Source organism: Ranitomeya imitator, chromosome 2 (assembly GCF_032444005.1).
Source record: "Ranitomeya imitator isolate aRanImi1 chromosome 2, aRanImi1.pri, whole genome shotgun sequence".
Taxonomy (NCBI): Eukaryota; Metazoa; Chordata; class Amphibia; order Anura; family Dendrobatidae; genus Ranitomeya; species Ranitomeya imitator.
This window is the reverse complement of record NC_091283.1, coordinates 299,917,073-299,939,169: the sequence shown is the minus strand read 5'-3', so window position 1 is coordinate 299,939,169 and position 22,097 is coordinate 299,917,073. Positions and strand designations below refer to the sequence as shown.

The 22,097-nt window shown below is 44.9% G+C and overlaps 1 protein-coding gene across 3 annotated transcripts in view; it reads left to right on the top strand.

Annotated features, from left to right (window-relative positions):
- Positions 1-872: 872 nt before the first annotated feature.
- LOC138663345 (oocyte zinc finger protein XlCOF6-like) overlaps positions 873-22,097 on the top strand; it is an 82,173-nt gene continuing 60,948 nt past the window's right edge. For 2 of the 3 annotated variants that reach the window (XM_069749524.1, XM_069749522.1), the window contains exons 1-6: positions 896-923; positions 4,417-4,566; positions 4,696-4,875; positions 4,957-5,080; positions 5,160-5,257; positions 11,582-11,672. In XM_069749524.1, the coding sequence (XP_069605625.1) occupies positions 897-923; positions 4,417-4,566; positions 4,696-4,875; positions 4,957-5,080; positions 5,160-5,257; positions 11,582-11,672 (670 nt within the window). In that variant the 5' untranslated portion in view covers position 896. Of the gene's footprint in view, positions 924-4,416; positions 4,567-4,695; positions 4,876-4,956; positions 5,081-5,159; positions 5,258-11,581; positions 11,673-22,097 lie in introns of all 3 variants that reach the window. The other variant, XM_069749523.1, reaches the window with a different exon arrangement.

Sequence of the window (22,097 nt, the reverse complement as noted above, 5' to 3'; positions counted from 1 at the left end):
TATTATTATTCATTTTTTATAGCTCCATTTATTCCATGGTGCTTTACATGTGAAAGCGCTAGCATGGGGTTCTCGGGCTGGAACTGCCTCAGTCTCGCTGATTGGTCATAGACCCTTGCCTGGAGAAGATCCTACTTCATGATAGTCATTACTTTCGCCATTTTCTCCTGCAGCTGCGGAACACAGAATAATATTAGGAAGATGGAAAAAGACGCAAGACGATAATACACAGATAGGAATAATAGAGAGGAAATATTGGAAAACAATACATGTAATATTGAGATGGATCCAATCATTGTTTTATAAAAAATCTACTTATTAAACGAACAAAACTCTACTCCATACACACAAGGCTCCGCTACATACACATTGTACACACAGGGCTCTGCTCAGTACATGTCATAGACACACAGCTTCGCTCTGTACAAACATGGCTCCTGTCCATACACAAACAACTCTGCTCTGTACATACAGTACACGCACGGCTCAGCACCGTACACCCTGTACACACACAGCTCCACTCAACACACCCTGTACACAGGCGGCTTTACTCCATATATGACACATGGCTCCGCTCCGTACACCTCGTACACACACGGCTCTGCTCCGTACACCTCGTACACACACGGCTCCGCTCCGTACACCTCATACACACACGGCTCCGCTCCATACACCTCGCACACACGGCTCCGCTCTATACACCTCATACACACACGGCTCTGCTACATCCACACTGTAAACCCCTCCTGACCCCACACATAAACTTCCCCTCATCCAGCACCATGACAACCAGCACAGCAGAGTCCTGCATACACTGAGGCCCCTGATCATGTGACCCCTGACTCCTCCCCTCCTGTGACCTCATCACAGGTCCTGTGCGCACAGAACTGCCATATATGTGGAGTGCGGCTCTGCAGGTGAAGGTATGTGGAGATTCCCCATTACTGGCGCATTAATATTAGAAATATATTGCTTGGTCTTCCAGACCTTATCTTGACCTCCACTGTTCCTGGTAACTGCTATTTCTTAATTACATTTAGGACTGAGGAAAGGGCAACTTGTAAACACTTTGTTATCTTCTTCTATCCTCCTCCTGCTTTGTGGCCTCCACCATTGTCAGAGCTCGGCAGCTGCTTAGAGCCCATGGCTGCTGGTTTTTGGCACAAGGTTGGAGGAGGCTGGGTTTTTACAAAGTTGGGAAATTAGCATCACCTGACCTTACCTAACAATGATAGTGAACAAGCGATAACCCTAACAGGTTAATTAAGGTGTGAAACCGAGATAACCGAGCGCACACATCTCCAAGCATTGCCCAAACTTTTTCATCACCGCTGTTTTCCTTTTTGTACTTTTTAGAATGTAAAAAATGCCTATATATATATATATATATATATATATATATATATATATATATACCTAAAATACAAAGGACATGTGTCATCTTTAACTTTAGGCCTTTTAGACATCATTTAATCTTTAAGTTGCTTAACTGTTCACAATAACAGCAAAATTATCTTCTACAATTGGGATAATTTTCAGTTTAGTACTTAGCAGCACATCTGCACTTTTATTATTTCCCTTTTTTGCACAGTAACATTGCATACACTAGTCCCATATTTTCATTTTCCTTTTTAAAATATTTTTATTAGGTTTTGTATTAAAAACCAGGATTAGGGAAGTGAGGGAAGGGAAGGGTTAATAATGGACAGAGGAAGGGATCAATAAAATTAGAGAACCCTAATAACAGTCTCTAACAAACAAATACTGATTTGCAATGTGAAGAATGTTGTATGTAGATGTCATACTTAAATGTATACAATTCCGAGGAAAGAGGCACAAAATGGCAATTTTAAACCTTGAATTTGCTGTTCCAGATCTTCCATTTCTTAGAATATTTGTAAACACTGCTATTGTTAGCCGCAAATCTCCATTCCAGAGCGCTATGTTGGTGAATTTTGTCCAAATTATCTGAGAATTTGGGTGTTTCAGGTTTTTTCCACCAGAATGCCAATGCATTTTTGACAACTAGGAGGATCTGTATAATGACATATCTTACCAAGGGGTCAAATTGCTCCATGTTAGGTCTGTCTCACAAGTCCAGATAATTCCGGTACTGGAAAAATCGGTACCGGAGTTATCCGTGTCCGTGTGCTTACATGGCACATCAGTGTCGCACACGTTCTGCAGCCGTGTGCCGTCCGTGTGCCGACTAGGTACCACACGGACCGTGCAGGAGACAGCGCTAGAGTAAGCGCTGTCCCCTGCTTTTGGTGCTGAATCCAGAATTCATTCCTCCCCAGCAGCGTTCGCTGGAGAGAAGGAATGAAAAATCATTGTTTTTTATTTTTTTTTGTGTTTAAAATAATGTTCCCGGTCAGCTCCCGCCTCCCTCCCTCTGTGCGCCTGCCCGCTGGCATTAAAATACCCAGCTCCCTCGATGCTTCCTCTCAACGTCGCAGCTTGTCCTGTATGAGCGATCACGTGGTGCCACTCATTACAGTGATGAATATGCGGCTCCACCCATATGGGAGGTGGAGCTGCATATTCATCACTGTAATGTATACACATTCCTTCAATACTCAGGCAGTGGGGTTTTGTCTCTGAATGCAAGCATGTATGTATCAATCCCACAGTTGTAGTTTGTTTTGTACTATCTGTTTCTAAATCTGCTTACAGGAAAGAAATATATCTTGGTACCGCGTTAGCCAGTAGATAGAAAAATATTTAGAACAGAGAGTCCTCAGTGGTTAATACCTTTTAATGGCTAACTGAAAAGATAGTAAATTGGGATTTTTATCTTGTCTGTGGTCATTATAAATGGACAGGTTTTACATTTTTTTCTGGTTGCAAGGAAAGGTACCTGCAGCTGTTGGAGAGAGTCTGAGCCACAGCTAAAGACGTTCCATGAACAGTTTAAGCAATTTCATCCTACCATCAACTTGACACTCAACTACTCCTGCACTGAAATTAACTTTTTGGACACCATCATTAAGCTGCAGAACAATAAAATAGAGACATCCCTGTATCAGAAGCCAATCGATCGTCCAACATACCTTAAATGGGACAGTTTCCATCCAAAACACATAAAAAACTCTATTGTCTACAGCCAAGCCATCAGATACAATCGTGTATGTTCCAACCCAATGGATAGGGATGAACACCTTGGTCGCCTCAGAAAGACCTTTTTGAATCAGGGCTACCATCCAAGAATAATTGAAAGTCAGATCACAAGAACCACCAGAATATCAAGGAATCACCTGCTACATTACAAAGCTATAGAAGAAAATAACTGGGTACTTCTAGTGGTTACCTACAATCCAAATCTGGAGGTGCTAAGGGGAGCTGCACGGAAATTATAACCTTTACTGCAAAAAGATGCCTGCTTACAATCAGACCACGTGGGGTCATCACAACAGAGACCCTAATCACAGGACAATAAAACAATCCTTATCTAAGAACTGGCCCAATATTTATGGACATAACTGTTTATCACCCATGGTAATTCTGCTTCATGTCACCTGGCTTATCCATGGTTTTTCCCTTTTTTTTTTCCTATGCCATGTTGTGCATAAATATGTGATTCTTCAGAATTTGTGTTAGTCTTTGCCTGATGAAGAGACCTGTGTAGTCTCGAAAGCTTGCAATTTGTTACCATCTTTTCAGTTACCCATTAAAAGGTATCAACCACTGAGGACTCTCAATTCTAAATATTTTTAAATCTGCTTACACATTCCTTTGACATTTGTTATTGTTATGTGCAGTTTGGCTGGTCATATGAGAGTACTTTATTTGTTCGTACAGTTTATAAACCGCAATTATACAACAGAATGACCTGTGTTGGGAATATTCAATAGTAGGGTTGAGCGACCTTGACTTTTTTAGGGTCGAGTCGGGTTTCGCAAAACCCGACTATCTCAAAAGTCGAGTCGAGTGAAATCGGCCGATTATGGCGAAAAGTCGAGGATCGACCGAAACACGAAACGCAATGCAAAGTCTATGGGATTTTTTTTTTCTCTCTCTCTCTCTCTCTCCTTTGTTTCTCCACGCAAGCATTTTTTCAGCGTACATACTACAATTGTAGCTTGCTTTGCACCATTGGGAGTTTTCCATGCAGCTATGTCTCAATAACAATTGTATATATTTATTGTAATAGTGCAATACCTCACTCATTGGTACTTGACTCACATGTCCTGTCCTTAGAGGGCTCCACCTCTTTATGGGGTTGTTTTTCTATTGTTTTTAATGTTTTTATGTATTTTTTGCTGTGTGTGTTGTTTCTTGGATTCTAATAAATTATTGAAAAAATTGCACATTGTGTATTGAGGGTGTTCCCCAGTATTTGGTATTGTCTCTTTTCTCTTTTTGTCCTATATAGGATTTTATGATGTTACATCGGCTCATCTTCTTCTCATTCAGGTCTCTACAATATTGGATCCTCTCAGTGAAGATCTTCTATATAAGAGAATTTTCCTGATTTATCCATCACAGATGGATATGGACAGAGACAAGATGGCGGAGAGGATATTACACCTCACCCTAGAGATCCTCTTCCGTCTTACTGGAGAGGTGAGAGATTCTGATGACATCGCATTACATCATTCTTATCTATGGGAATAACAGATGGACAGAACTGGAGAGGTGAGGACTCTGGAAATGTCTGTAGTGAGATTTATTAATGTGTCTCTCCATAACCAGGATTACACAGTAGTGAAGAAGACTTCTAGTGAGTGCTGTCAGGACCTTGTGTCTGAGGGATGGGGAAGACCCCTGAGCCCAATCACGGGGCCTCCACCTCACCCCCTGATACATGAGGACATCAATGACCAGAAGATCCTAGAACTCGCCTACAAGATGATTGAGCTGCTGACTGGAGAGGTGACACTGCTGGGAATGCTGGGACATTATACAGTAAGCTATGAAGGGATCTGGGGATGACGGTATCATTGTATGTGTCAGGTTCCTATAAGGTGTCAGGATGTCGCCGTCTATTTCTCCATGGAGGAGTGGGAGTATTTAGAAGGACACAAAGATCTGTACAAGGACGTCATGATGGAGGTTCCCTGGCCCCTCACATCACCAGGTAAGAGGACTAAATACACATGGCCTATAATTATCTGTATGTAAAGAATGAATTCAGTCCCTGTATGTGTTTCCTCCAGATCTATCCAGTAAGATGACCACACCAGAGAGATGTCCCCGTCCTCTTCTTCCACAAGACTATAAACAAGAAGATCCCAATGTTCCTCCGTATTATCAGGTAGATGGAGAGAAGGTGTCAGGAGATCTCCCTTAGGCCGATTTCACACTTCCATTTATTTCCGATCCCGGAAAAACCAACACTGGAGATATCAGTGTCCGTGTGTGTAATACTTGCGGCACACGTGTGGCATCCGTGTGCTGCCTCAGTACCACACAGACGGCCGCCGGGGAAGAAGTGCTACAGTACGTGCTGTTCCCCGGTGGCGGGTGCTAAAGACGGCTCTCATCGTTCTCCCCTGCTCTGCCGGCGATCGGCAGGAGCAGAAGAGAATGATGAGTTATGTTAAAGTCTGAACAATGACAGCAGGTGGGGGCTTTTTGGACTCTTACTCCCATCATCCGACACTTGCTGCCGCTAATAACAGTGACAGCAGGAGCGGATGTTCGGGGTATTCCTCAGCCGCCGCCTGCAGTATAACAAAATGAATGAATTAAAAACCTGGTGAGCGTTCCCCCCAATTTTCTTGAACCAACCAGGCAAAACTCAGAGTTGAGGCTGGAACTCTTAGCTGTCAGCTTCAGCAAGGCTGGTTATCAAGAATAGAGGGTGTGAAGATCAGAGGTTGTGGGTTATAAAAATCACCTAGGCAGGTTAACGATGCAACTATTTTTTTTATTCCATGCATCCATGGTTGTGCAACAAATCCAGGTAGATGGCCAACATACAATGTCCTCAGTCCACAAGTTCCCAATATGAGATCGGTAGTTCCACTGGCTCCATACCAGGCGATGCCCACTGTCTCCCAACTTTTGGTTGGCCCACAGATTTTGTATCTCCAGCTGGTATAGTGTGCAGTCACAGCCTATGTTCCTCCAGACGATAGCTATCCTGACCGTAGCTCATGGATACCCCTCCAGCCAACAATCTCCAAAGCTCCATAGATCATCCATCCATTCCAGCTTGGATCCTCTTCCATTGAAATCTCTCCAACAACTGCCTGATTCAACCCGATGTCCTTTTCTCCCGCCCCTTTAAACATTTTCCTTTAGCTCACAGAACAAGGCATATTCCATCAGCTGGGACTGTATGTGAGACCTCCCGTGGTGATGGCTCCCCTGAGTACTATCCCCACCCACACAATGGGCCTAGGTTTGGGAGTACAATGGGAGTGAGACCTTGATACAAATGAGATTGATAGAGTCTAGCCTTAAGGGGGAGTCACACATAACGATATCGTTAACGATATTGTTGCAACGTCACGCTTTTGGTGACGTAGCAACGATCCCGCTAACGATCTCGTTATGTGTGACAGCGACCAACGATCAGGCCCCTGCTGGGAGATTGTTGGTCGTTGGGGAATGATCAGGACCATTTTTTGGTCGCTGATCACCCGCTGTCATCGCTGGATCGGCGTGTGTGACGCCGATCCAGCGATGTGTTCACTTGTAACCAGGGTAAATATCGGGTTACTAAGCGCAGGGCCTCGCTTAGTAACCCGATATTTACCCTGGTTACCATTGTAAAAGTTAAAAAAAAACAAAACAGTACATACATTCTGATGTCTGTCATGTCCCCCGGCGTCCACAGGGTTAAAACTGTTTTCGGCAGAAGCGCTGCTAATGTGTCAGCGCTGGCCGTAAAGCAGAGCACAGCGGTGACGTCACCGCTGTTACTGCCGGCTATGACAGTCAGTGCAGGGAAGCTCTCGGCTGCAGCGTGTGCATTAGCAGCGCTCTTGCCGAAAGCAGTTTTAACCCTGTGGACGCCGGCGGGGGACGTGACAGACATCGGAATGTGAGTATGTAGTGTTTTTTTTTTTTTACTTTTACAATGGTAACTAGGGTAAATATCGGGTTACTAAGCGCGGCCCTGCACTTAGTAACCCGATGTTTACCCTGGTTACCCGGGGACTTCGGAAGACAGTTTCAACGATGCCAAAGTCGTTCCCCTGATCGTTGGTCGCTGGAGAGAGCTGTCTGTGTGACAGCTCCCCAGCGACCACACATCGACTTACCAACGATCACGGCCAGGTCGTATCGCTGGTCGTGATCGTTGGTAAGTCGTTTAGTGTGACTAAAGCTTTAGGTTTACATAAGCTCTAGCCTGCTCGTCTTCCTCTGCTGACTGCCACTGAATAGAAGCATTGATTCCTGAGCATGAACTGATGAGCAAGAAAATCACTAATAAAATAAAGCAAGAAAACCACACATCAAGCAAATTATCTATTAAATTACAATAATATTGATGTAACTGGTGCTCTGTGCTGGAAAAAGTCTTTATGTCTTAGAGCTGTGGGCTCCGCTCTACGTCCATTTGTCCTATAGTCTTTAGTAAGCTCCATATCCTCACACTGGGGTCCCCACGTTGTTATTTTTTTTAATATATTTAAATTAAAAAATCGGGTCCACCGCATTTTTTGCAACCAGCCTTACTAAAGCTCACAGCTGGGGGCTGGTATTCTCGGGCTGGTAACGGGCTATTGCTTTAGGCCCCACTCCAGCCTAAAAACAGCAGCCCGCAGCTGCCCAGAAAAAGCGCATTTCTTAGATGCGCCAATTGTGGCACTTTTCCCGGGTCTTCCCACTTGCCCACTTTCTTTTTTTCTCTGTTCTTTCTTTCTTTTTTTCTCTGTTCTTTCTTTCTTTTTTTCTCTGTTCTTTCTTTCTCTCTCTGTTCTTTCTTTCCCCTCTTTCTCTCTCTGTTCTTTCTTTCTCTCTCTCTTTTCTTTCTTTCTCTCTCTGTTCTTTCTTTCTGTTCTTTCTTTCCCCTCCTTCTTTCTCTCTCTGTTCTTTCTTTCTCTCTCTCTGTTCTTCCTTTCCCTATAACCAACAAACAGAAAAAGGGGGCGGGGGTGTTAAAAAGGTACTACTGGCCTCTCAGATCCTCAATATTAATCTGACCTGATAGCAAAATGACTATATTTGCCCAGGGGATGAATAGTATATATATGATCTCATTTATATGGTACAAATAAGTGGTGCTTATAAGAAAAGGATGTTATACCCATACATGTTATTGTGACTTACTTGGGCAAGTAGAGGACATATCCTATGGGCAACTGTAGTCATTTTGCTATCAGGTCAGATTAATATTGAGGATCTGAGAGGCCAGTAGTACCTTTTAAAGGACGTCTGTCACCCCCAAAAATTGTATATGAGCTGCGGCCACCGGCATCAGGGGCTTATCTATGGCATTCTGTAATGCTTTCTGTAATGCTGTAGATAAGCCCTCAATGTAACCTGAAAGATGAGAAAAAGAGCTTAGATTATACTCACCCAGGGGCTGTCCTGGTCCATTACGGGTCAGATGGGCGTTGCGGTCCGCTCCAGCTGTTTGTGGGAAGTCAGAAGTAACAGAAACACGCTATCAGGCCACGTTCACATGTTCAGTATGTTACCTCAGCATTTGTAAGCCAAAACCAGGAGAGAAACAATCAGAGGAAAACTATAAAGAAACACGTCACCACTTCTGGATCTCTCACCCATTCCCGATTTGGCTTACAAATACTGAGGTAAAATTCTGACCAAATACTGAACGTGTGAATGTGGCTTTAGGCTGGTTTCACACATCCTGATATTTCCAGTACCAGAAAAAACGGTACTGGAGATATCCGTGTCCGTGTGTGTAATACGTGTGGCAACTGTGTGCCGCATCTGTACGACACGGACGCCCGCCGGGGAAGAAGCGCTACAGTAAGCACTCTTCCCCGGCCAAGGGCTCACTTAAAATGAAGCAAGTTGATCACTTCACCTCAGGCGGCATTTAGTCCCTGAAGAAGTGTAAAGATCGATGTTTCAAATATATTCCTATTTAAAAGTGTATGTATCTTCCATGTGTGTCAGGTTAGGCTAGTAAAGAGTGAACCAGATTTATTTGTACTGATTTTACTACAGGGGGGGGGGAGGCGGGGGCGCCATTTGGCCGTTCGCCTCAGGCAGCAGAGAGGCTAGGTTCACCCCTGCCTGTCCATTACTAAAACTATAGTTATATGTAAATAAAGACACAGCCAGAATAAAGTCCTTTAATTGAAAAAATTACAGACTCCTTTATTAAGTTCAAATTAAACCATACGTACTGTATTGCCTAATTCCACCAAAGCCCTCGATCTCCTGTAATAAAAGTAAAATAAAAAAACAACAATCTACCATACCTGTCCGTCGTTCTGTCCCACGCTGTAGTCCATGTCTGGGTGGCTAAATAGTTTTCAAGCTGGACAGTGCCAAGATGCGACTGTCCAGGCTGAAAACTACTGGTGAATGAGCTGCTGCGAGCGCAGCCTCAGTGACTAGCGGTGACATCATCACTGGCATTTTCCCACGGTCCTGAGGTCACCGCAGTTCAGCCCGGCCTCGATGATGTCACCGCTGGTAAATGATGCTGCGCTCTCATCCGCTCATTCACCAGTGGTTCTCAGCCTGGACGGTCGCATCTTGGCACCATCCATGTTGAAAACTAATTAGCCCCCAGACATGGATTACGGCGTGGGACAGAACGACAGACAGGTATGGTATATTGTTGTTTTGTTATTTTATTTTTATTACAGGAGATCGAGGGCTTTGGTGGAATTAGGCGAGGTCGTAAGTATGGTTTAATTGAGAATATTAAAGGAGTCTGTCATTTTTTTTTCCAATTAAAAGACTTTATTCTGGCTGTGTCTTTATTTATTTATTTATTTATTTATTTATTTACCATATAACTGTAGGATTAGTAATCCTATAGTTATATAGTGTATAGTTATAGTGTATAGTTATATAGTAATCCTATAGTTATATAGTGTATTGCCACCTGACAATACAAAGATGAAATCGACCCCTCAAATATTACCACCGCTGCAGGGAAAGTGGGAAGAGCCGGGCAAAGCGCCAGAATTGGCGTATCTAATAGATGTGCCTTTTCTGGGCAGCTGTAGGCTGCTGTTCTTAGGTTGGGGGGCAATATCCATGATCCCTTACCAGACTGAGAAAAAGGCTCGAGCCACCTGTCATACGTGACCTACAATGGGGACAGAGAGATCACGTGAGGACCTTGTGAGAGCCTTAAGGCAGCAAGGGACTACACCACCGCGCTAGAAGGAAGGCTTCTAACTCCACCTGGTAAAGGGGAATCCCAACTCGCTTCCCAGCCAGCCGGATCCTACCTTTACCTGTGATTTGGTGGCCTGGACTGTGGCTGCCTGAATTCATCAGTAAACCAGGTAAAGAGACTGCAAACTTGTGTCCTCCATTTCCTTGCTACACCACCCACCATCTTTATCTATACACCGGAAGTCCTGGGAACCCAGCTTCATCTGTGGGAAGCCATACCATCACTGTTGCCACAACATCTCCCCAGAGGACCCCTATAAGCAGCGTCGGTCACCCTGACCGAATACCATAGGTGGCATTACGAGCACAAACTTTATTCAATGACCCTTTAAGGACATTCCCTTTTACTTGGGTGCCCAGGGCCACGGACTGGGTTGCTGCCACCGTGACATCCCCTTTAAGTATCAGACCCAGTACCGAGTACCCCACGGCCCTGGCGGGTGTTCCACACTCACGTGGCGGCATGCAGAGGTAGGAAAAATGGGAACACTGTCTCTTTAAATCCTCGTTGGTTTATTGTAAGGCAGCATAAACCAACTTGTGGGGAAAACAAACTTAGAATTTTTGGCTAAAACTGGAGCAAAATAGCAAAAGAAAAAAAAAACTGTAGCACAGTCCATATGTTGTGGGTGAACCCCGCTCTGTAGCAGCACAGTCCGGATGTTGTGGGTGGCACCCCGCTCTGGAGCAGCACAGTCCATATGTTGCGGGTGGCACCCCGCTCTGGAGCAGCACAGTCCGTATGTTGTGGGTGGCCCCCCGCTCTGGAGCAGGCCAGGTTCAGTCTGTACTCGACGAGCCACAAAGCCTCTGGAGGTTCCTCTCTCCAGGCTAGCTGAACCCAGACTGCCTGTAGAGCTCGATTATTTCAACCCAAGCCTGTAACTTCCCCATCATGTGATTGATCACATGATCATGTCCTCATGCAGGTCCTGGCAGGTCTGCCAGGGGAGATAAAGTGGACCTTCTCCCACCCGCTCTGTGAAGGTCCACATAAAACCAGCCCTTTTTATGCAACTTAACCCTCACAACACGTAGTGTGCTGGAGAAAAAATGCTCTGGTTTCACATCACTGACGCCGTTAAGCGCAGTGACACATATCTCCCCTCTATCACCTTACCAGTGACCCTGTCACAATGTGTAGACGGCTGTGAAGGTCTTGTGCTCAGTGTTGCTTTATCCACCAGTATTATATGAATTATACTTGTGTAATGAGAATGGTGGAGATGGCAGAATTAGAGCTGATCATAGATGTGACTTCTCCATCTGTCTGTGACTTTTACAATATTTGTTTCAGGGTGAAGATCTGACCCATATTAATACTACAGAGACATATGTGAGGGGTGATGAGCGGTGTAAAGAGGAGATTCCTACATATGACTACCCAGGTGAGTAGTGACCACTAAATGCAGAGAAGTCACAGATTCTTCTCAGTCACCGGCTGTGGCTGCTTTATCGGTGGTGTAGTCCGGCCATATCACAATCATGTGATCATCATTTTGCCTCTAGACCACAACATTCTCCTCCACCCAAAACTGTCCAAGTGGCTTTGGGCATTGAAAGCCCTTTTCTATAGAACTTACCACCTGGAGGATCCAATTACCCCCTGAGATTAGAAGACTCTGACCGTTACCTGCCCAGATCTGTAAACTACAAAGCCAAATGACAGCGTACGTAGAATGTGCTGACAAGTTAGAAAAATATTATGATAAGCCTTTTAGAGAAAACGGAGGTTAATGATGCTGTTGGCTTCCAAAATCCCTGATATGGGAAGAAGGAAAAAATCAGGGCTTGGAAAAGCTCCGCCAAGTGCTGAGCCGTAAAGTTGGGTATCAGAACAAATGAACGTAAAAAAAAACTTTTCATTTTAAGATTCTACTCATTTCCGATGTGAACCAGCTCCTTCCTCAGGCATATACAAATTATACATTGTGGATGTTTTATATCCTCGAGAACGGCGTCACTGATCCAATTGCTTAATTCATTAATTAAACCGCGCCTATCGTGCAGTTTTTTGTATAGAAACCTTTCTTCATATACAAAACAATACAAATAGATGTAAAATGCATATTGGATGCACAATAAAATCCATATAAAGAAAAATATAGTACAGGGAAAATCCTCCGGTTTAAGTATGGATAGTTTAAAAATCCAATAGGATTCTCTATTCACAAGTCTCTGGGACCTATTAGACACATGTTCTGATATTTGTTCTAATATGATGAGTCTTAACCCCTTAACGACCGCCGATACGCCTTTTAACGGCAGCAGTTAAGGGTACTTAAACCACTGTGGAAAAAGTGAATAGCGCCCCCCAGAGTCGGATTTTCTCTGGGGTCTCGGTTGTCGAGGGTAGCCGAGACCCCAGAGAACATGATTCGGGGGGGGGGGGGAATGTGGGGGGTTACCGACCCCCGGGTTGCGACCGCCAGTAATTAACCGTTTACCGGCGGCCGCAATAAAAACGATTTCCCATTTAATTTCTCTGTCCTCCGATGTGATTGTACATCAGAGGACAGAGAAATGGGGTCCCTGATCGCCCCCGATACTCACCCGCCTCACCCGATGCTCCTCGTGGCTCCCGATGGGCACTGCCATCTTTTTCCGGAGGAAAAATGGCGAGCGCATGCGCAGTGTGCCCGCCGGCCGGCACCCGACAGATCTTTGGGGTCTCGGCTGTCAGGGGGTAGATGAGACCCCAAAGAACATGATCAGGGTCGGTTTTTGCCGACCCCTGTTTTGCGATCGCCGGTAATTAACCGTTTACTGGCGAACGCAAAAAGAAAAAAAGGTGCGTGTCATTCTCTGTCCTCTGATGTGATCGCATATCAGAGGACAGAGAAATAGGGGGATAGGGGACCCTATCATACTTACCGGTGTCCCTGGTTCCTCCTGCGTCCCCTCCTGGCCGCCGGCTTCTTCCTCCGGGAAGAAAATGGCGGGCGCATGCACAGAGCGCCCGCCGTGATGTACCGGCCGGCAGAGGAAGATTCTTCCTCTTGTTTTATTTCGGTCACTGTGAGATCCTATCACAGTGGTCAAAATAAAAAAAATCATAAGTAACCCCCCTCTTTATCACCCCCTTAGTTAGGAAAACATGATAAAATTATAAAAAAGTATGTATTTCTATTTTCCAATTAGGGTTAGGGCTAGGGTTAGGGTTGGGGCTAAAGTTAGGGTTTGGGTTGGGGCTAAAGTTAGGCTAGGTTCACATTGCGTTAATGGCGTCCGTTGGACTGACTACGTTACACCGCGGCATAACGCGGTGGTAACGTATTCCCTAACGCCGCCATTAACTCCTATGTCGGACGCATCACTAGCGCATGCCCACGATGGGCGTGCGTTAGCGATGTGCCGTCATTGAGTGACGGACCCCGAGACCGCGGGCTGCAGCGTTTCCGGGTCCGTCACCGCTAGTGCAGATAGAGCTAGCAGATGCTCTATCTGCGCTAGCGCGGTGCCAATACCGGCACTTGCGTTAATAGCAGCCCGTTCACATCTGTGTTGAACGTGCTGCTATTAATGCAATGTGAACCCAGCCTTAGGGTTGGGGCTAAACTTCGGGTTGGGGCTAAACTTAGGGTTAAGGTTGGGGCTAAAGTTAGGGTTAGAGTTGGGATTAGGGTTTTGATTAGGATTAGGGTTGGTATTAGGCTTAAGGTTGGCATTAGGGTTACGTTTGGGATTAGGGTTAGGTTTGGGATTAGGGTTAAGATTGGGGTTAGGCTTGAGGTTAGGGTTGAGATTATGATTAAGGGTGTGTTGGGCTTAGGGATTTGATGAGGGTTAGGGTTGGGATTAGGGTTAGGGGGTGTTTTGGCGTTAGGGTTATGATTAGGGTTATGCCATAGGGTTATGGTTAGGGGTGTTTTGGGGTTAGAGTTTTGATTAGGGTTATGGATTGGGTTGGGATTAGCATTAAAGGTGTGTTGGGGTTTTGGTTGGAGTTAGAATTGGGGGGTTTCCACTGTTTAGGTACATCAGGGGGTCTCCAAACGCGACAGCCAATTTTGCGTTCAAAAAGTCAATTGGTGCTCTCTCCCTTCTGAGCTCTGCCGTGCGCCCATATAGTGGTTTACCCCCACATATGGGGTATCAGCGTACTCAGGACTGATTGGACAACAACTTTTGGGGTCCAGTTTCTCCTGTTACCCTTGCAAAAATAAAAAAAAATGGGGGCTAAAAAATAATTTTTGTGGGAAAAAAATGATTTTTTATTTTCATGGTTCTGCGTCAAACTTCTGTGAAGCACTTGGGCGTTCAAAATGCTCACCACACATCTAGATAAATTCCTTGGGGGGTCTAATTTCCAAAGTGGGGTCACTTGTGGGGGGTTTCTACTGTTTAGGTACATCAGGGGCTCTGCAAACTGTTATGATCAGGTGGCCTTGGAGCAGCATGAAATGACCTTCGCTGGAGCAGTGGTAACTTTACTGACTGCAACCCCTGATCCTATCACCGCAACTAGAAGTAGCCGTGGGGTGTGCCTAACCAGACCTAGACACCTCGAGACAGCCTAAGGACTAAATATCCCTAAAAATGGAAACAGGAAAACTCTCTTGCCTCAGAGTAGACCCCCAAAGGATAGGTAGCCCCCCACAAATAATGACTGTGAGTAGGAGAGGAAAAGACAAACGCAGACAGAAAACAGGGATAAGCAAAGGAGGCCACTTCTACCTAGATAGGAAAGGATAGTACAGGATACTATGCGGTCAGCATAAAACACTACAAAATATCCACAGCAGAAAAATACAAAAACTCCACCACCTAACTAAAGATGTGGAGAGTATATCTGCGACTCCAGCGAGTCCAACTAGACTGAGAAAAACAACAGGCACAGTCTAGCAGGAACAAAATAGAACCAAGATAAGCACAGAAAATAAACACACAGCAGTGTGTCTAAAAAAATGAAGAAAACACTTATCTTAGCTGAATTGGCAGCAAGCAGGAGGGGCCAGGCAGAGGACCAACACTTCCAAAGGAACATTGACTACTGGCAAGGACTAATGAGTCCTGCACAGCTAAATACCCCAGTCCGAATTGCAATTAGCAGAAACACCTGTCCGAGACTGCTGCTCAGGAAGAACTGCATTACCATCAACAACCACCGGAGGGAGCCCAAGAGCAGAATTCACAACAGTACCCCCCCCCTTGAGGAGGGGTCACCGAACCCTCACCAGAGCCCCCAGGCCGGTCAGGACGAGCAAGATGAAAGGCACGAACCAAATCAACGGCATGGACATCAGAGGCCGAAACCCAAGAATTATCCTCCTGGCCATAACCCTTCCATTTGACAAGGTACTGAAGCTTCCGCCTCGAAAAACGAGAATCCAAAATCTTCTCAACCACATATTCCAACTCCCCATCGACCAACACAGGGGCCGGAGGATCAACAGAGGGAACAACGGGCTCCACATGTTTCCGCAACAAAGATCTATGGAAGACATTATGGATAGCAAAAGAGGCCGGAAGCGCCAGACGAAAAGACACCGGATTAATAATCTCAGAAATCCTATAAGGACCAATAAACCGAGGCTTAAACTTAGGAGAAGAAACCTTCATAGGAACATGACGGGATGATAGCCAAACCAGATCCCCAACCCGAAGCCGGGAACCAACACAGCGACGTCGGTTAGCAAAACGTTGAGCCTCCTTCTGAGACAACACCAAATTGTCCACCACCTGAGCCCAAATCTGCTGCAACCTGTCAACCACAGAATCCACACCAGGAAAGTCAGAAGACTCAACCTGCCCAGAAGAAAAACGAGGATGAAAACCAAAATTACAAAAAAAAGGCGAAACCAAAGTAGCTGAACTAGCCCGATTATTAAGGGCAAACTCGGCCAATGGCAAAAAAGCCACCCAATCATCCTGATCAGCAGACACAAAGCATCTCAAATAAGTCTCCAAAGTCTGATTAGTACGCTCGGTCTGGCCATTTGTCTGAGGATGAAATGCAGAAGAAAAAGACAAATCAATGCCCAGCCTAGCACAAAAAGCCCGCCAAAACCTAGAAACAAACTGGGATCCTCTGTCGGACACAATATTCTCAGGAATACCATGCAAACGGACCACATGCTGAAAAAATCAACGGAACCAAATCAGAAGAAGAAGGCAATTTAGGCAAAGGCACCAAATGAACCATCTTAGAGAATCGGTCACAAACAACCCAGATAACCGACATCCTCTGGGAAACAGGAAGATCGGAAATAAAATCCATAGAAATATGCGTCTAGGGCCTCTCAGGGACCGGCAATGGCAAAAGCAACCCACTAGCACGGGAGCAACAAGGCTTGGCCCGTGCACAAGTCCCACAGGACTGCACAAAAGACCGCACATCACGCGATAAAGAAGGCCACCAAAATGACCTACCAACCAAGTCTCTGGTACCAAAAATGCCAGGATGACCAGCCAACACAGAACAGTGAACCTCAGAAATCACTCTACTAGTCCATCTGTCAGGAACAAACAGCTTCCCCACAGGACAATGATCAGGTTTGTCAGCCTGAAATTTCTGAAGAACCCGTCGTAAATCAGGAGAAACAGCAGAAAGGACCACCCCTTCCTTCAAAATACCGACTGGTTCCAAGACCTCAGGAGAATCAGGCAAAAAACTCCTAGAGAGGGCATCAGCCTTAATATTCTTAGAACCCGGAAGGTACGCGAGACCATGAAATCAAATGAGAAAAAAACAAGGACCATCGAGCCTGTCTAGGATTCAACCGTTTGGCAGACTCGAGGTAAATCAGATTCCTTTGATCGGTCAAGACCACAATATGGTGCTTAGCTCCCTCAAGCCAATGTCCCCACTCCTCAAACGCCCACTTCATAGCCAACAACTCCCGATTGCCGACATCATAATTGCGTTCAGCAGGCGAAAACTTACGGGAAAAGAAGGCACACGGTTTCATTAAGGAACCAACAGGATCCCACTGAGACAAAACAGCCCCTGCCCCAATCTCAGAAGCGTCAACCTCAACCTGAAATGGAAGAGAGACATCCGGTTGACGCAACACAGGAGCAGAAGTAAAACGATACTTAAGTTCCTGAAAGGCAGAGACAGCCGCAGAGGACCAATTCACCACATCAGCGCCCTTCTTCGTCAAATCAGTCAAGGGTTTAACCACGCTGGAAAAATTAGCAATGAAACGGCGATAAAAATTAGCAAAACCCACAAATTTCTGAAGGCTCTTCACGGATGTGGGCTGAATCCAATCATGAATGGCCTGAACCTTAACCAGATCCATCTCTATAGATGAGGGAGAAAAAATAAAGCCCAAAAAGGAAACCTTCTGCACCATAAAAAGACACTTAGACCCTTTCACAAACAAGGCAGTGTCACGAAGGATCTGAAATACCATCCTGACCTGCTGCACATGAGACTCGCAATCATCGGAAAAAATCAAAATATCGTCCAAATATACAATCAGGAATTTATCAAGATAATCCCGGAAGATATCATGCATGAAGGACTGAAAAACAGATGGAGCATTAGAGAGTCCGAATGGCATCACAAGGTATTTAAAATGGCTCTCGGGCGTGTTAAACGCAGTTTTCCATTCATCACCCTGCTTAATACGAACAAGATTATAAGCCCCCCGAAGATCAATCTTAGTAAACCAACTAGCTCCCTTAATCCTAGCAAACAAATCGGAAAGCAAAGGTAAAGGATATTGAAACTTGACCGTGATCTTATTCAAGAGGCGATAATCAATACAGGGTCTTAAGGAACCATATTTTTTAGCATCAAAAAAGAACTCCGCTCCCAACGGTGAAGAAGATGGCCGAATATGCCCTTTCTCCAAAGACTCCTTAATATAGCTCCGCATGGCGGTATGTTCAGGTACAGACAGGTTGAAAAGTCGGCCCTTAGGAAACTTACAGCCTGGAATCAAGTCAATAGCACAATCGCAGTCCCTGTGTGGTGGAAGGAAACTGGACTTGGGCTCATCGAATACATCCTGAAAATCAGACAAAAACTCCGGAATTTCAGAAGAGGGAGAAGGGGCGATAGACATCAGAGGGACATCATTATGAACCCCCTGACAACCCCAACTAGTCACAGACATGGACTTCCAATCCAAAACAGGATTATGTACTTGGAAAACCCAGCACGATAGCATCATGCAAATTATGCAACACCAGAAATCGACAATCTTCCTGATGGGCTGGCGCCATGCGCATGGTCACCTGTGTCCAAAACTGGGGCTTATTTTTAGCCAAGGGTGTAGCATCAATGCCCCTTAAAGGAATAGGGTTCAGTAAAGGCTGCAAGGGAAAACCACAACGCCTGGCAAACTCAAAGTCCATTAAGTTCAAGGCGGCGCCTGAATCCACAAACGCCATGACAGAAAATGATGACAATGAACAGATAAAGGACACAGATAACAGAAATTTAGGTTGTACAGTACTGATGGTAAATGAACTGGCAATCCTCTTGGTCCACTTAGGGCAGACAGAAATGACATGGGAAGCGTCGACACAATAATAACACAACCTATTCTGACGTCTGAAACCTTGTCGTTCCGTTCTAGACAGAATCCTATCACACTGCATTGGCTCAGGAATTTGCTCTGAGGATAACGCCATAGCGCGCACAGTTCTGCGCTCCCACAAGCGCCGATCAATCTGAATGGCCAGAGACATAGAATCACTCAGATTGGAGGGTGTGGGAAACCCCACCATAACATCTTTAACGGATTCAGAAAGACCCTTTCTGAAAATTGCCGCCAAAGCATCATTATTCCATTTAGTCAATACAGACCATTTTCTGAATTTCTGACAATACAATTCTGCCGCCTCTTGACCCTGAGACAGGGCCAACAAGGTCTTCTCAGCTTGATCCACCGAATTAGGTTCATCATACAGTAATCCTAACGTCTGAAAGAAGGAGTCTACATTAAGCAAAGCAGGATCCCCAGATTCCAGGGAAAATGCCCAATCCTGTGGATCACCACGCAGCAGGGAAATGATGATCTTAACTTGTTGAATGGAATCCCCGGAGGATCGAGGTTTCAATGCAAAAAACAGTTTACAGTTGTTTTCAAAACTCAAAAATTTGGACCTGTCACCAAAAAACAAATCAGGAGTAGGTATCTTCGGTTCTAAAGCAGGAGTCTGAACAATGTAATCAGAAATACCCTGTACTCTAGCAGCAAGCTGGTCTACACAAGAAGCTAATTCCTGAACACTCATGCTAGCACAAGGCTCTTCAGCCACCCAGAGATAAAGAGGGAGGATAAGACAAAACAGACTGAAGAAAAAAAAATGGCTCAAGATCTTTCCTCCCTTCTTCTGAGATGCAATTAACTCATTGTTGGCCAGTAGTACTGTTATGATCAGGTGGCCTTGGAGCAGCATGAAATGACCTTCGCTGGAGCAGTGGTAACTTTACTGACCGCAACCCCTGATCCTATCAACGCAACTAGAAGTAGCCGTGGGGTATGCCTAACCAGACCTAGACACCTCGACACAGCCTAAGGTGTTGTGAGTTCTGTTTTTGGGCTCCCTCTGGTGGTTACTGATGGTACTGGGTGACTTGTCTTTCCTGGGTTTCTGGGTTCCACCTGTTCCATCAGCATATGGGAGTTTCCTATTTAACCTGGCTTTGCTGGCATTTCCTCGCCGGTTATCAATGTATCCAGTGTGTCTTGTTACCTCTGCTCCCTGCTCCTAGAACCTTCTGGACTAGCTAAGTTTGGATTTTCCTGTTTTGTGTTTTGCTTAATTTGGTTTTTAGTCCAGCCTGCAGATATGTGATTCTCTGCTGCTGGTTGCTCTAGTGGGCTGAAATTGCTTTTCATGTACCATGAGTTGGCACATGAGTTCAAGTAATTTCAGGATGGTTTTTTTGAAGGGTTTTTCGCTGACCGCGCAGTTCACTTTTGTATCCTCTGCTATCTAGCTTTAACGGGCCTCATTTTGCTGAAACTGTTTTCATACTACGTATGTGCTTTCCTCTCATTTCACCGTCATTATATGTGGGGGGCTGCTATTTGCTGTGGGGTATTTCTCTGGAGGCAAGAGAGGTCTGTGTTTCTTCTGATAGGGGAAGTTAGATCTTCGGCTGGAGCGAGACGTCTAGGATCATCGTAGGCACGTTCCCCGGCTACTTTTATTTGTGTGTTAGGTTCAGGGTCGCGGTCAGCTCAGGTTCCATCGCCCTAGAGCTTGTTTGTATCTGTGCTTGTCCTTTTTGTGATCCCCTGCCATTGGGATCATGACACTAAGGACTAAATATCCCTAAAGATGGAAACAGGAAAACTCTCTTGCCTCAGAGTAGACCCCCAAAGGATAGGTAGCCCCCCACAAATAATGACTGTGAGTAGGAGAGGAAAAGACAAATGCAGACAGAAAACAGGGATAAGCAAAGGAGGCCACTTCTACCTAGATAGGAAAGGATAGTACAGGATACTATGCGGTCAGCATAAAACACTACAAAATATCCACAGCAGAAAAATACAAAAACTCCACCACCTAACTAAAGATGTGGAGAGTATATCTGCGACTCCAGCGAGTCCAACTAGACTGAGAAAAACAACAGGCACAGTCTAGCAGGAACAAAATAGAACCAAGATAAGCACAGAAAATAAACACACAGCAGTGTGTCTAAAAAAATGAAGAAAACACTTATCTTAGCTGAATTGGCAGCAAGCAGGAGGGGCCAGGCAGAGGACCAACACTTCCAAAGGAACATTGACTACTGGCAAGGACTAATGAGTCCTGCACAGCTAAATACCCCAGTCCGAATTGCAATTAGCAGAAACACCTGTCCAAGACTGCTGCTCAGGAATAACTGCATTACCATCAACAACCACCGGAGGGAGCCCAAGAGCAGAATTCACAACAGCAAACGCAATGTGACACCCTCAGACCATTCCATCAAAGTCTGCATTCCAAAACGGCGCGCCTTCCCTTCCGAGCTCTGCCATGCGCCCAAACAGTGGTCCCCCCTACATTTGAGGTATCAGCGTACTCAGGATAAATTGCACAATAAATTTTGGTGTCCAATTTCTCCTGTTACCCTTGAAAAAATAAAAAATTGTGAGCTAAAAAATCATTTTTGAGGAACAAAAAGGATTTTTTATTTTCACGGCTTTACATTATTACTTTCTGTGAAGCACTTGGGGGTTCAATGTGCTCACCACACATCTAGATAAGTTCCTTAATGGGTTTAGTTTCCAAAATGGTGTCACTTGTGGGAGGTTTCCACTGTTTAGTCACATCAGGGGTTCTCCAAACACGACATGGCGTCCGATCTAAATTCCAGACAATTCTGCATTGAAAAAGTCAAACGGCGCTACTTCTCTTCCAAGCCCTGCCGTGCGCCCAAACAGTGGTTTTCCCCCACATATGGGGTATTGACATATTCAGGAGAAATTTCACAACAAATTTTGTGGTTCATTTTCTCTTGCTACCCTTGTGAAAATAAAAAAAAATTGGTTCTGAACTAAAATGTTTGCAAAAAAAAGTTAAATGTTCATTTTTTCCTTCCACATTGTTTCAGTTGCTGTGAAGCACGTCAAGGGTTAATAAACTTCTTGAATGTGGTTTTGAGCCTCTTGAGGGGTGTAGTTTTTAGAATGGTGTCAAGTTTGGGTATTTTCTGTCATGTACACCCCTCAAAGTGACTTTAAATGTGAGATGGTCCCTAAAAAAAATGGTTTTGTAAATTTTGTTGTAAAAATGAGAAATCGCTGGTCAACTTTTAACCCTTATAACTTCATAACAAAAAAAAAATAGTTTCCAAAATTGTGCTGATGTATAGTACACATGTGGGAAATGTTATTTATTAACTATTTTGTGTGACATAT